General features: G+C 38.0%; 1 protein-coding gene across 2 annotated transcripts in view; it reads left to right on the top strand.

The window, feature by feature from the left end:
• Positions 1 to 13,904, top strand: part of ASCC3 (activating signal cointegrator 1 complex subunit 3) — an 884,679-nt gene that overhangs the window by 644,841 nt on the left and 225,934 nt on the right. For both annotated transcript variants that reach the window (XM_088472337.1, XM_088472346.1), the window contains exons 17-19: positions 8,419 to 8,538; positions 8,976 to 9,140; positions 12,839 to 12,925. In XM_088472337.1, the coding sequence (XP_088328463.1) occupies positions 8,419 to 8,538; positions 8,976 to 9,140; positions 12,839 to 12,925 (372 nt within the window). The remainder of the gene's footprint in view (positions 1 to 8,418; positions 8,539 to 8,975; positions 9,141 to 12,838; positions 12,926 to 13,904) is intronic.

Here is a 13,904-nt window from a genome sequence, read left to right as displayed (position 1 = left end):
GGGTAATTCAATTCAGTGCGATGGATGCGATTTGCCATCCAGGAGCGCAAATTACATTCATCTACATTGTCTTGCACCCCACAAAGATCTACAGGACAATTTGCAATGCAGGAGCTACTGTAACTTGCTATTATGTGCACAGCCAGGTATTGAGGAGATGCCAATAGCATATTGCCAATAATTGAATTTAATTCGGTGTTTTGGTGATGTTACTGGTCAGTTACTGTCAACATGCTGGGCCAAATGTAATAGGGTGAGAGTTTAGAAATTGTGAGAGTTTAGCAGTAATCGCTCACATTGGTCGAGTTTTATCTTCTAAATGGGAAATCATCTGGATGATATTTTAGATCGTGAGGGTTTTTTGAGTCTGAAACACATACAAGTTTGCTCTGTTGCTTCGTTCTCGGACTCTATTACATTGGCCGAGTTTAAAAAGTGTGCGAAAACTCTCACATTTTCTAAACTCTAACCCTATTACATTTGGCCCCATAAGTCTCTCTTTAACCCCATAACATCCTCCCAAATATGTGTCATTGACACATGCATCTGCTATGTGGAGCAGCAGTGAATAAGAACCTTGCCTCTCAACTCTCCAATCCATGGAACAGGGCCCTCATATTTTGGACTGTCCAGCCTAAGTGGGACAGTTACCATGGATACAACCATTTTATGTTCTAATGTATGTTAAATTTAAGATTAGCAATTTAGGAGAGTTGACAAATAAATGCTTGACTTGAAAATTTCAGAAATTGCTAAAAGACGTCAAGGGGCCTATTTATCAAAGAATATTTGCAGGTACACTTTTTTGTGACGTACACACAAATATTAAGGATTCTCTGAATGTTCGGCGGATCACAGCAGATATCGGAGATCCGCCATTTTCGATTGCAAAAGCAGACCCCATAGTTTCTATGGGGGTTACTTAAATGCCTAATTCACCAAGCAGCCATCGGGAGAGGAATCCATAGAATCCCTCTCTGGCACATGCGTAGTCTTAATAGTGTGCATGCACAGTAGTGATGCCTGGCCCTAAAACAGAAATAAAAGCAATCTCATTAGAAATCACTATACTTTTACACATCGCAGGGACTTGCTAATATAGGAGCCCTAGAACCTGATGTGTATTTTAATACAGTCCCGGATTTATACATTTTTATTGCCGCAATAATAATGTGTAAAACCCAATAATTAATAAATAGACCCCTAAATGTCTGCACAGAAATGTATCCATAAGATATAGAATTTACCAACCATACATATGGCAAAGACTACTTTTATGGCTGATATAATAAGAAAATGGAGTTACTTTTAGGCTATAGGTGGGAAAATTGTATGGTCTATGTTACCTGCTGACATGTATTTTTACTGTCTCACATCGCTTTAATGACTTCCTGGTTCTAAGCTGACTACAGATGAGCCATTAACCATTTTGTTTTTATATGCCACTTTATTCTGCACTTTCCTGGTCATATCTGGACATAGCATTAGGAGAGAGGTTTACATTATTTTTATGCATAACAGTTGTGGAGAATCTTGGCAGTATTATAAAGTATATCTGCTGATATATGATGCCTTCTTTTTTTCATTTGGTGTTTTAAAAGAGATAAATGAAAAACATACAGCTCAGGTTGTAACATAGAAACATAGAATTAGATGGCAGAAAAGAACCATTTGGCCCATCTAGTCTGCCCCTTCCACTTTGGGATCTTAGCTGTGCAACACAAAGCCACATAATAGAACACACTACATTAGCCTAAGCTTATATAGATAAAATGTTGATGTAAAACACGTTTGTTGAGCATAATAATAACTATATAGGGTTAAAACATGCTACCTAGAAGGTATATGGGGGCACATTTATTAATTATCGGGCTTTAGACCTGATAACAGTTTCTTATCACCGATTTTCTGTTTCATCGGGAGGTATGTTAAAAAAAAATCCCATCCATGGACAGTGGCTCTGATAGGAGCCATCCCTGATATGTGTAAAGTAAATTGATCACTAATAACTTGGTGCTGTGGGACCCCAGCAGTCTAGAGTACATGCATGGTCATCAGACCACACATGCGCTAGCCCACACCTCTCTTCAATCCATTCTCAATATTGCAGCATACCTAATTTTCCTCTGCTGCTCCTCCTCCTCATCTAGTTACTCCACCTGCTCCCTGTCCTATACAGAAACAAGTTCAAATGTTTCTCACTCATCTGCAAAGCCCTTTACCACTTTTCTCCTACAGCACCTACATCTGGAGCATAACTGCCATTCCCACTCCCTATAGACCACTCCGCACTGCCAATGACGGCCAACCCCTTCTTCTTCCACTCCAGCCTTAAGGATCTCTGCTGCACTGCTTCCAAACTTTGAAATGCCCTTCAATGCTCAACTAGACTTTAATTAAGCCTCCCAGTCATTAAATCTCATGTTTTCATTCAAGCCTGCCACCCCTCTTCCTAACGGTATCTGGACAGAAATGTCGTCAGGTTCTGAATGTCAACAGTCAGAATGTTGACATGGACATGGTTAAAATGTTGACATGTGCATAATGCTAACATTTAACACATGGGCTATGATGTCCCTGTCCAGGGACACACCCCCTGGCTGAAGGGGACAGATGGTGCTAGGGAAAGGGGCACCAACTATGCTTCTGCCAGCTCAGGTTGTAGCAGTAGAACAGTGTTTTTATAGCAGGATGAGGTTGATGGATCAGTCATTGTTGAAAAAAAGACTGGACAAGGTTCAAATATGAGGTCACTAGACTACTTTACTTTATTAAACTAACCTCTTTCTGTGTACCCCCCTCCGTTCGCAACCCTTATTCCATAAGTAGAATATAAAGAAATAGCTAATTATTTGGGAAAATGTAAATGTTAATATGTGAATAAATGATTCATTAGTGCAATGAGAAAAATAAACAATTATGTGAAGTGTATACATGCTGCCCTATGCCCACGCCATTGTTCATAAGTTGCTGTTGTAGCAGCACATGCAGTTAAAAGTACAAGGAGTCTACAAAGTGTGCTAGACTTGTGCAAGGACTGTTTGTTGAAACAGCACAATAGTTGTTATAGCAAATGTCTTCCCGTTTTACAAAACCATAGTTTACAGAGAGCCAATGGAGCTGAAAGGGTTGGATGTGGATGTCAGTCTACATTGCATCTTCAGCAAGAACTCTCTGAATGGCTTTAAGTGTTTAGACTAACTTCCTGTGATGTTGCTTTTTTGTTTGCTAGGCTGTCTGTAAACCATGACCTTACTAAGCACTGCAGATAATAATGTTCTACCAGAGATGGGCATAATGTCAACTAAATGGTAGCTGGAAGGTTGCCCATAACTTTATTTTCCGGTATATACAGTATGTGTGAGGGCCTCACAATTTTTCCATGGATCTTAATAGCCCTCAGTTGCGCACCCTATAAATTAAACGTGGATAACTAGACATTAAATATGCATGTTTTTCTTTCTTTATGCAGTAGACTTACAATTATGTAGTATTTTAATACATTTGTATAGTTTTGCCCTTTAAAAGCCTGTGGTTCTATTTTCAATGTGTTTTAATACTGGAATACAGGTTAGATTCCTATGTAAGCAATGGCTGAGTTAATGTAATCATTTAGGGGCCTATTCATCATCGGGGGCCAGATAGAGCAGGCGGCGGAGAGATCTGCTCGGATCCCTTATCGCAACCCCTAATTAACCACTTAACTGGCTAATATTCTTTCCAAAAATTTCCCCAAAATTGTCACTTTTTTATTAGCAAATTATGTAAATAAGAGCTATTTAAACCTGATTCAATATCATTTTTTAACAAAAAATGTAAACTCGTGTTACTTACATTAACGTGATAATAAAAAAATTGCCATTTTAGGGACATTTTTGAAAAAAATTAGTATATACAGTAAAAAACTGTTAGCTGGGGGGACTGAGGGAGGGCAGGTGTGTTTGTATGATGGCTTGCTTCACTGATAGTGACAGCTCTTTGGATGTCATATTGAGAGTCGACAGCAACTGATTCCAAATGCAAATGTCACACCTAGAATCAACTCCAGACCTTTTACCTGCTTAATTGATAATGAAATAACGAGGGAATAGCCCACACCTGTCCATGAAATAGCTTTTGAGTTCATAGTCTAGTGCAGACACAGAAGCCAGAAGGAGGGGTAGGCACTGCCGGCTGGACACAGCAGCAGCTGCGGCCGGCTTCCAGGAGCGGTAGTTGCCATCTCCATGGAACTGCTCTGCAGCTTCGCCGGGAGGGGGTGGGGTGTCGCCGGCTTCCCGGTCACTGCTGCCCACAGTGATCAGGACACAGCAGCGACTGCTGCTTCTATTGAAGTCAAAGCTGCCCTTGCAGCCGTGCTGGGAGGAAGGTGCCACTGGGTACCCGATCATTGGCCAGCAGTGATCGGGACACAACGGCGGTGCAGCCGAGGGTGCCAAGGAACCAAGTCATTTCTGACTGTTCGCATCAGACACGACTATGTCAGTTAAAGCCCAGTTTGGTGTTGCGACCACACAAGGCAAGAGGTTAAGGAGCGTGGCCCCGAGAACCAGCACGGTCTAAATTTTTTCTCACAAGCTAACTCAAAAGCTTTAAGTTTTCTGAGATTTCTCAATATTAGGTGGCATCTCTGACCCCAGCGTTTCCGCATATGTAACGGGCCATTTAGGTGAGGATGAATGGGCTCCTTAATGTTATACATAATTTTTGAATATAACTAAATAAGAGCATTTCAATAAATGATAGTAAGCATTTTGAAGATTATTTTAATAATTTATAGTTGCATGTATTTTTCATTCTGGTTACAGTGTATTTATATATTATCTTTTAGAATATATATATATATATATATATATATACACGAGATCCTATTTCTTCATATAGAAAATCTTTTTGAGATGTAAAACAATTTCATTTTGTCAGCATGACAAAAATAGCTTCTTAGTATTCCTTCTGCATTTCTCGAACCAAACAAAGCAATTATTTTCTCTTGCTGCGCATATCCCAGAGATGAATTGGTTATAAAAACAGCATTGAATTTAGAATAGAGTGACGAATCACGTCGTTTTTTAAAGCTGGGCTTGTCATTATTGACAGTGGTCAACTCAAGCATCAGATTACACCACACACTTTTTTTTCGGGGAGGCAGACGCTTTACAAATGCTAAATTCACAATTTAAATTGTACAATGGTTAAAATATACAATTGGCCTGTATAAATATGATTTACACAAGCATTCATAAGGGGATTTAGGATTCACTAGTTTATTGAGTAAAATTAATAATAATTATAATGAACGGTAGAGCTGTTATACTAACAATTTTACCTTTGTAAGAGCTCTTCCACTGGCTGCTCTTTACAGGTCTAAAATTTTTTCCAGATTGTTATATTTCTTTTTTTTGCGTTATACACTCTAACATTTGTGTATATTATGCCTATATGGACATGACAAATCTCTGGTGTGAAAATTAAGCAATTTTCCTTGAGATTGCCTGAGGTTTAATGTTTCTTTTACAGTCACTTCTTATCTTAGTGAGTACTTATTTGGTTAATCAAAAGGAAACAATTTGATCTCATAAGAAAAAATGAAAAGCAAGAAATTTGAAGATGAGATGAGCAAAAAAAAAAAAATTTTTCAAAGGATATATACGCATAAAAATTCCCAAACAAAATATTAATAATTCATTAAATAAGCATATTTAATAACCCTCTATAAAGAATCCTCATTGAAATAGAAAATTGATATCAAGTTTGAAGTTCTTCACTTAATGCTGCTGGTATTCAAATAGTGCATTTACTATACTCTCTATTATTTATATCTATATGGGTGTAACTGGGCAAAAAAATGAGGTGCCTGAGATATTACCTCTTCACAAGTTTACTGCTCATAAAAATGCAATGTGTTGCAGTCCTTTTTGTCTTTAATGCTTATTGGTAAATAACCGTGCATTTGGGGTGTGTCAGCACATATGGAAATTTTTCACAAACATATGTTTATAGTCTGCACGCCGTCTTAATTCATTATGATGTTTATATGATGATGATCACACGATATCTGAGAACTATGCATTTTTATATTTTCAAATAGACTTTGATCTTAGTTTTATATTAACACATACTTGTGTGTGTGTGTGTATGTATATATATATATAAGCATCTTATTCTAATTGCATATCTGTGGCATTCTAAAATAATATAGAAATACATTTCAATCTTTCAAATAGTAATTTTTGGCCAATGGCAAGGCTTCTTCAGGTTTACTTACATGCAAATAGTAAATTAGTACAAAACATAACACTATGCACTATACCAAGTAATTTGTTTTCAGTAAATGTGCACTGCCATATATTGGTGTAATGACACAAATAGGATAATGGATGTAATAGCTTTATACAATTATGTGCAACCATTTAGCTGTGAAAATAAATTTCCCTCAGTGCAGTTCTCATGACTAGTGAAGCTGCATTGCTTCATTCAGGCTATATATAAATTGAGAATATGGGGAAGTTACACTAGCAAAATAGTGTGCATGTTTGCATACTTATGTGTATTTTAATAGTGACAGGGTTATGCATATGAGAAAATAAGAAAATTGAATATAGATATCTGAAAACACAAAATTACAGGTGTCATAGATTGCAGTCTCACATAGTAAAATATATTTTGAAGGATTTGTGTATATATATATATATATATATATATATATATATACAGGTTGAGTCTCCCATGTCCAAAATGCTTGGGACCAGGGGTTTTTTGGATAACGGAATATTCCGTATTTTGGAATATTTGCATATCATAATGAAATATCTTGGGAATGGGACCCAATATACACACAGAATGCTTTTATGTCTTATATATACACCTTATACACACAGTCTGCAAGTAATTGTATACAATATTTTCAATATTTTTGTGGCTCAAGCAAAGTTTGTGTACATACATGAAATTCATTTATGTTTCATATACACCTTATACCCACAGCCTGAAGGTAATTTTACACAATATTTTAATAATTTGTGCCTTAGACAAATTTGTGTACATTGAACCATTATTATTATTATTATTATTATCCTTTATTTATATGGCGCCACAAGGAATGGCTATTTAGAGAGTTTGGTTAACGTATAAACCAGCAGTCTCAGGTAAATGTAGAAATTGGTAAAAGTAGTTATTGTAAAGAGATGTTCAGATGTAAAATAATAAGTTGTGATCAAGTGTGAATTCTATAAGGCACATTTATTGATTTGGAGGGTGATGGGAGACATGTGAGGTTTGCAGGATATTTATTCCATAGTATATCCGCTGTCCGTGTGTGGGGCCTGGGTTTGGTGATATGTCACCAGATAATAAAAGCAGAAGGATGGAGAAGTAGATATAGTTGTAGGTGTGTAAAAAATTTTTATAGTGACACAATGAGGCTGTAATTGTCAATTTTTGATGAAAAGAAATCTCATTAGTTTTTAGAGGAGGTGAGTGACTCAATAGGGCGGCAGTGTGCCCAGAGAGGGGAGATGCAGGGAGAGTTAGGGATGTTATATCCTTAGAGAAAATACAAAGGAGGGAGTTGAAAAAAAGAAATGTGTAGTACATGGTGAGTTTTAGGTTTGTTTTTTTTAGACAAATTTTAAAGTAATGGTAACTTAATCTGAAATTACCTTAGATTAGATGTTGGTCAATGTTTGTTCAACTGTTTGATTAACTGTTATGTAATCACACTTTGTGCATTTAACACTTGGTGTTTTTAACCCCAGCTGCAAACAGCCCCAGCTGCCCCTAGACTGAACATAAGGAGTGGTAACCCTTGATTAAGACAGGCTACAACTGACTCAGTTGGCTTGCTGATCAAAGGAGATAACTTGCTCTGAGTTGGAGCAAAAACCAGGCCAGATATATAGCATAAACTATGCTTCACTGACCAATACAGACTATACAGGAAGAGAAAGAAAAAAAAGAAAAAAACTATGCAAGAGATACAGTCACATACATTTGAATCCACACACGATTGCAAGCATGAGGTTCTATGCAGAATATCGGTGCAATAAGCAAGATGAGACAGTCACATACATTTGAATCCACACACCATCAAAATTCAAAGGTTTCATTATCTCAGTCATGCCAAAATTATTCCGTATTTCGGAATATTTGGATATGGGAGACTCAACCTGTGTATATATATATAGATAGATAGATAGAGAGAGAGAGAGAGCATTCACTTTACTTTGTTAAGAATTTGAATAAACTGTTATGTAGCATAAATAATCATTGCTATCATTGTTTAATTTAATAGCCTGCATATATATGTTCTGCGAGGGTCTAATAATTATATTTGTAAATATGTGTGTATTTAATATGCTGCCCTTTTCTTACCATACCACATATCTCACAAGGCACCTGTTCATGTGATGGTTATTGCAGATTGCCCTTGGAACAGTTACCAATGTGGAGGAAGCTGTAAAGTGGCTGAGTTACACTTATCTCTTTGTACGGATGAGGGCAAACCCATTAGTATACGGCATCAGTCACAAGGTGTTGCAGGTAGGAAATCCATTTCTTATGAATATGTATCTCCTATTCTCCAGTCTGTAATGTCAAGATAAATATTTGCTTTGTTTTCTAACATGATAACAGCCCTGCTTTTAGCTCATTTAGTTTTAGTTAAATGTGTTTATGGCTTCGTGACTGAAATGGTGTTAGACCAGAAGTGAACTTTGTACATTTTTACTTTTTGTGGTTTGTTGTGCTCAAAAACAAATTGAAATGACATAGCACTATATAGTCGCTCACAGAAATATTCACTTGCAGAAACATAGAAATGAAAACATGTTCATAGCATGATTATATCATTTTTTAATTTAACTTTGTAAAGAAATTGGCACATTACATGTGCACTATTTATATGTCAGTGTTGACTAAACTGTATACCATTAATAGCTGTAATATCTTTATTTGTTTGTAATGGGATCAATCAACAGCTGGATCCCTTACTGGAGAAGCACAGAGAACAATTGGTAATTGAAGTGGGACGAAAGCTGGACAAAGCCCGAATGATTCGCTTTGAAGAAAGAACTGGATTCTTTTCCTCTACAGATTTGGGCAGAACTTCCAGCCACTTCTACATTAAATATAATACAATTGAGGTATCAAATGCACTTATTCTCAGCATGTTACAAATTTACAGTTTTTCAAAAAACAAGTGTAATGTTGTGAATTACTTACGAATCACATACAAAATTAGAAACAGGGAAGCTGGGGGGGGAGTACTCGGTACTAAATGCCGGGGCTAGTTGTTGTGCTGGGCTGCGGAGGGTCCAGGGAATGCCCCCGGCTGAGGGGCGGTCGGCATTCCCTGTACAGATGCTTCCAGTACCAAGGCTTGTCCCCACTCTCTGTGGCCCTGCTTGGAAACACAGCCATAGTTTGGAAACACTACATTTTGTACTTGTATAGCTAATCTGTTAACCTGTCGGCCAGTCTGGCCCTTTAAGTCTTTTTCTCTGGTTGTCCCAGCCAGGGTCGGATTAACAATGGGGCGGGTGGAGCTGCAGCTCCAGGCCTCCCCATAAAATAGGCCCGCTGTCCACAGGAGACTGACAGCATTGACAGGAAAAACATTTTTTCCTGTCACGGCTGCCAGCGACCGTCCTCCCAGGCGCTTGTCTATACAAACTCTACTACCAGACGACCCCGCCAGCCCAGGAGGAAAACGTCTCCGTTCTCTCGTCGAGTCACAGCCAGGCATTGTAACGGGTTACACAGTGTGAGTGAAGGGCTTCACAAGCCCTCCCCCTCTGCACCACAAGACATCACATAAGTACCGCCCAGTGGCGGTACCTATGTGCAATATTTTTCTTTTACTGTCGGGGCTGTGCAGGAGCGCGCTAAAATAAAGGTGATCAGCGCTAACCCCGACGGCCGGTCAGACCCTGGCATTTACTGACCGCCCAACATTAACAACCCCCACAACTTCGCTCTGCACTCTTTGCTTCCACCTGATCCGGCCCTTGATGCGTGCAGTGTCACTGTGCAGCGGCAGCCTACAAGTGGAACTCTCCTCCCCCCCCCCACTATGATGTGACATGGCCTCCGCGGGACTCTTCAACTCCCTGAAACCACTGTGAGCTGCGCTAGCCCCTCACCCTAAGTGAGTTATTTAGACCTAGAAAGACTGCATAGAAGCTCATTCTGTCTACAGGAGAAACCAAGATGGCCACGGGAGGGCATGCTGCACATGCCCTGCCGCTGCCACACCTCCCATGGGCCTTTGCGGAGCAGAGCCGTGAGTAACAACTCATGGCGGCTCCGCCTCCATCTAATAGACGCCTAGGCCCCCAGCCAGCCATTGCGAAGAATCACTGCAGGCCACAGGTAAGACACCGTAATAACAACACACAGCACAGCATCATTAAATTTAGCTGTGCTGCGCCACAGCACCAGCAGCATAATTAAAAAACAAAGGAGGCGCCTTTCTCACTCTCTCACTCCGACTTTGGCTATATTAGAGTGGTTTTGTCAGTGCTGCGTCTGACAGTGACTGACTATGAGAGGAGGTGGTGTAATCTCACATGTTTGTTATATACTGTATATATATATATATATATATATATATATATATACACACTTATATATATAATATATATATGTTTGTGTATATATATTATATATAGATAGATATAGATAGGTGTGTATATATTTATATATGCATACATCTATATATATATATATATATATATATATGTGTGTATATTATTTATGCATACATTTATACATATATGTACACATATATGTATATAATATATTTATATATATATATATATATAGACGCACACATATATAAATATATATATATATATGTGTGTTAATGTGCATACATGTATGTATACGTGTGTGTATATAGATATATATACACACACACATACATATATATATATATATATATATACTTTTATATATACATACATTTGTGTATATATATATATATATATATATATATATATATATATATATATATATAGTGCTCCAGATACTTTCAATAACACACACCGCTATACCATGGCTAATGACAATTTTTTTGCTTTCTCACTCCAACTCTGGGTATGTTAGGTGTGTTCAAAAAATGAATGTGTAGCTGGCTAGCTGGGAGAAAGGTGGGCACCCGTGACTGGGGCTGGGGGCAAAGAGTGGTTTTAAACCAATGTGTTATATTTGGCGTCCGCGGAAAAACTAAAAGATTGGTGGTGGAATTATCTGTTAGGGGGCACCAGTCAAAATTTTGCCTAGGGCTCCAAATTGGCTAGGGCCGGCTCTGCCTCTGCACCACATCGTGGGTCACATCCTATGTGGCAGCACTCTATAGGCCCTTCTTAAATGTCAGCTCCAGGCCCATGTAGATCTTCATCTGGCACATACAGTCACAGCTATTTTGCAAACTTCTGTGACTGTATACTATAAAACATAATATGAATGTATTCCAGTTAGAGATGAAAACAGTTTTCAAAATGGTTCCTTTAAATACTTGCCAGACTCAGCCAGCATGTAACTTTGGAATTGTGCACATTTAGCCATTTAAATGTTGCCTTTAAATGCTCCTGGTCCTACACCAACCACATAAAGTAACACAGCAGAATGAATTGACCATCATTGTCTCTGCTTTATTTATATACCTTTGTTTAAAATACAAATTTAGATATAGTTAAAAATTAGATATGAGTGGTTCACTCTTGGCTCGAATCTTCCCAACAAGTTTGGATCCCAGAATGAGGCAAAACGTCAATTTACGCTGTCATCTCAGTACAGATGTCCATGAAAGATGACGTTTGCCTCATCCTGTGATCTGAACGGGGCAGGAAGATTCTAGCTAAAACCCGAACCACTCATCTCTATTCAAAATGACCATTCTACAGAATGATACAGCAGATCTCAGAGATTGTGCCACCAGAACATTTGCACCACTGTAAAATCAACTGTTCTGCTACGAAAAATGTCATTTGTGCTTCATTTCCCCACAACTTTGCTTAATTCTAGAGCCAACCTAGGAGAATGTATTTGTAACTGACTTCCCTTGGAAAACATGGGCAAACATGTTTTTAGTTTAACCTAAAACTTTATAAATTTGCACTTGCCACAAATTTAAATTGTTATATACACTAAGAGGGAATTTGTATTTTTAGAGGAATTGATTATTAATTTGGCAGTCATTTAGTTTCTGTGTGATTGTCACAATTTCATATTTGTGCAATCTCTGTGAGCACAGCTCACAGCAGCATCAGGCTGCAGAAAACAGACCCATTGTGGGCCTGTTAGTCATTGAAAACAAGGACCGATGTGAGAGAATCTGATACCAATTTGGTGCTCAGAGGCATCTATAAAGTGCTGTGAAGTTGAGCAGTGGTCTGAGCGTGCTGCCAGAATGACTGGCGGAGGTCCTAATGCATAGTGAGAAGTGGAGCTTTGAGGTAAGGAGACAAATAATGCCATTGAAGTGCCTTGGCTTGTGCTCAGCAGTTCTGTGCCAGAGTTAACTGCATTTCCAAGTGAAGTGTAATGTTGTAAGTGACAAGTTTGAGAATTAGTATCTCCAATTATTCTATGCTTCTTTTCTTTATTCTTGAATAAAAGATGTACGTTATGTTATTTAGTAACATTGTACCTTGTAAACCACTAAGGTGTCAAATATATTGTTTTACTGTACCCAGGAATTGTGCAGATATTTAGGGCAATATTAACACCCCACTTTGCATGTAAAGCTACATGTGATACTGTTTCCTTAATTGTACAAATCGATGCCAATCACATTAGGTCTAGTTGTTATTAACTGCATTATTTTCTTAATTTGCAGACGTTCAATGAATTATTTAATGCCCACAAAACGGAAGGAGATATTTTTGCTATAGTCTCTAAAGCTGAAGAATTTGAGCAGATCAAGGTAAGAAAATGGCACTGAATCACAGATCTGCCACTAACCATAGGGTGCGTACACACTTGCATGAGATCGGCCCGATTTGCCATATTGGAATTACAAATTGGGCATATCGCACAGTGTGTATGCCCGATTGCGTGCTCCCGTGGGTCACATGCAATATTGTGTGATTGGCCTGCTGCCCGGCCAATAACACAATATCGCATGCAGTGCATGTTAATGAACGACGGAATGACATATCGTTCCGTTGTTCATTAAATCTTCTAATGTGTACCGGTAATCTTGCATGGTCCGAGGCGAAGGTAAATTTTACCTTCACCGCAACCATAGGCAAGATTGCCAGTCATACAAGTGTGTATCTGGCCATACACAATGCGATCATTGACATCATGGGGAACATGTCACTACATTAACTCGCTAAAGTAACGCTCAGTTTTGAGTGTTATTGAAACACTGACAAATGTAATGGTTAATAATCATATTTTCTTTTGCTGTAAAGGGAATCCAGACACCAACAAGTAACTTATTTATTACTTAAATAAATAAATGTTACATAGAACTGATATTTTAATTGGTTTTCATAATGATATGTTCTGAGTGCTGGTACTGTAGATCCACAGAAACTGTGATTATGTACCAATTATTGGCTTAAAACAAAAGGTAACATAAGATTACAGTCCCTGGAATCCTTTTTCTCTGACTGTATACTAGTGGCCAGTAGCTCCTGTATCGGATGAGACACTCGGCTTCATGTAGGTGAACCCTGAGAACAAATAAGTAATCAGACAGGTGTAACTCATTAACAATAATTGTGGAGAAAATAGCAGCTGTGAACTTCTACTTAATTAACAAACAAATGCACTAATGTAATGGTCATGATACATACAAATTCATAATCCAAAAAAATATTTAATAATGATACAATCAGTAAATATACATAAAAGAATATTCAGTTTGATAAAAAATCATAAGCTGTGAAACCTCA

Source organism: Taudactylus pleione, unplaced genomic scaffold (assembly GCF_031769625.1).
Source record: "Taudactylus pleione unplaced genomic scaffold, aTauple2 ptg000015l, whole genome shotgun sequence".
In the NCBI taxonomy this organism is placed as follows: Eukaryota; Metazoa; Chordata; class Amphibia; order Anura; family Myobatrachidae; genus Taudactylus; species Taudactylus pleione.
This window is presented reverse-complemented; position numbering and strand designations above follow the sequence as displayed.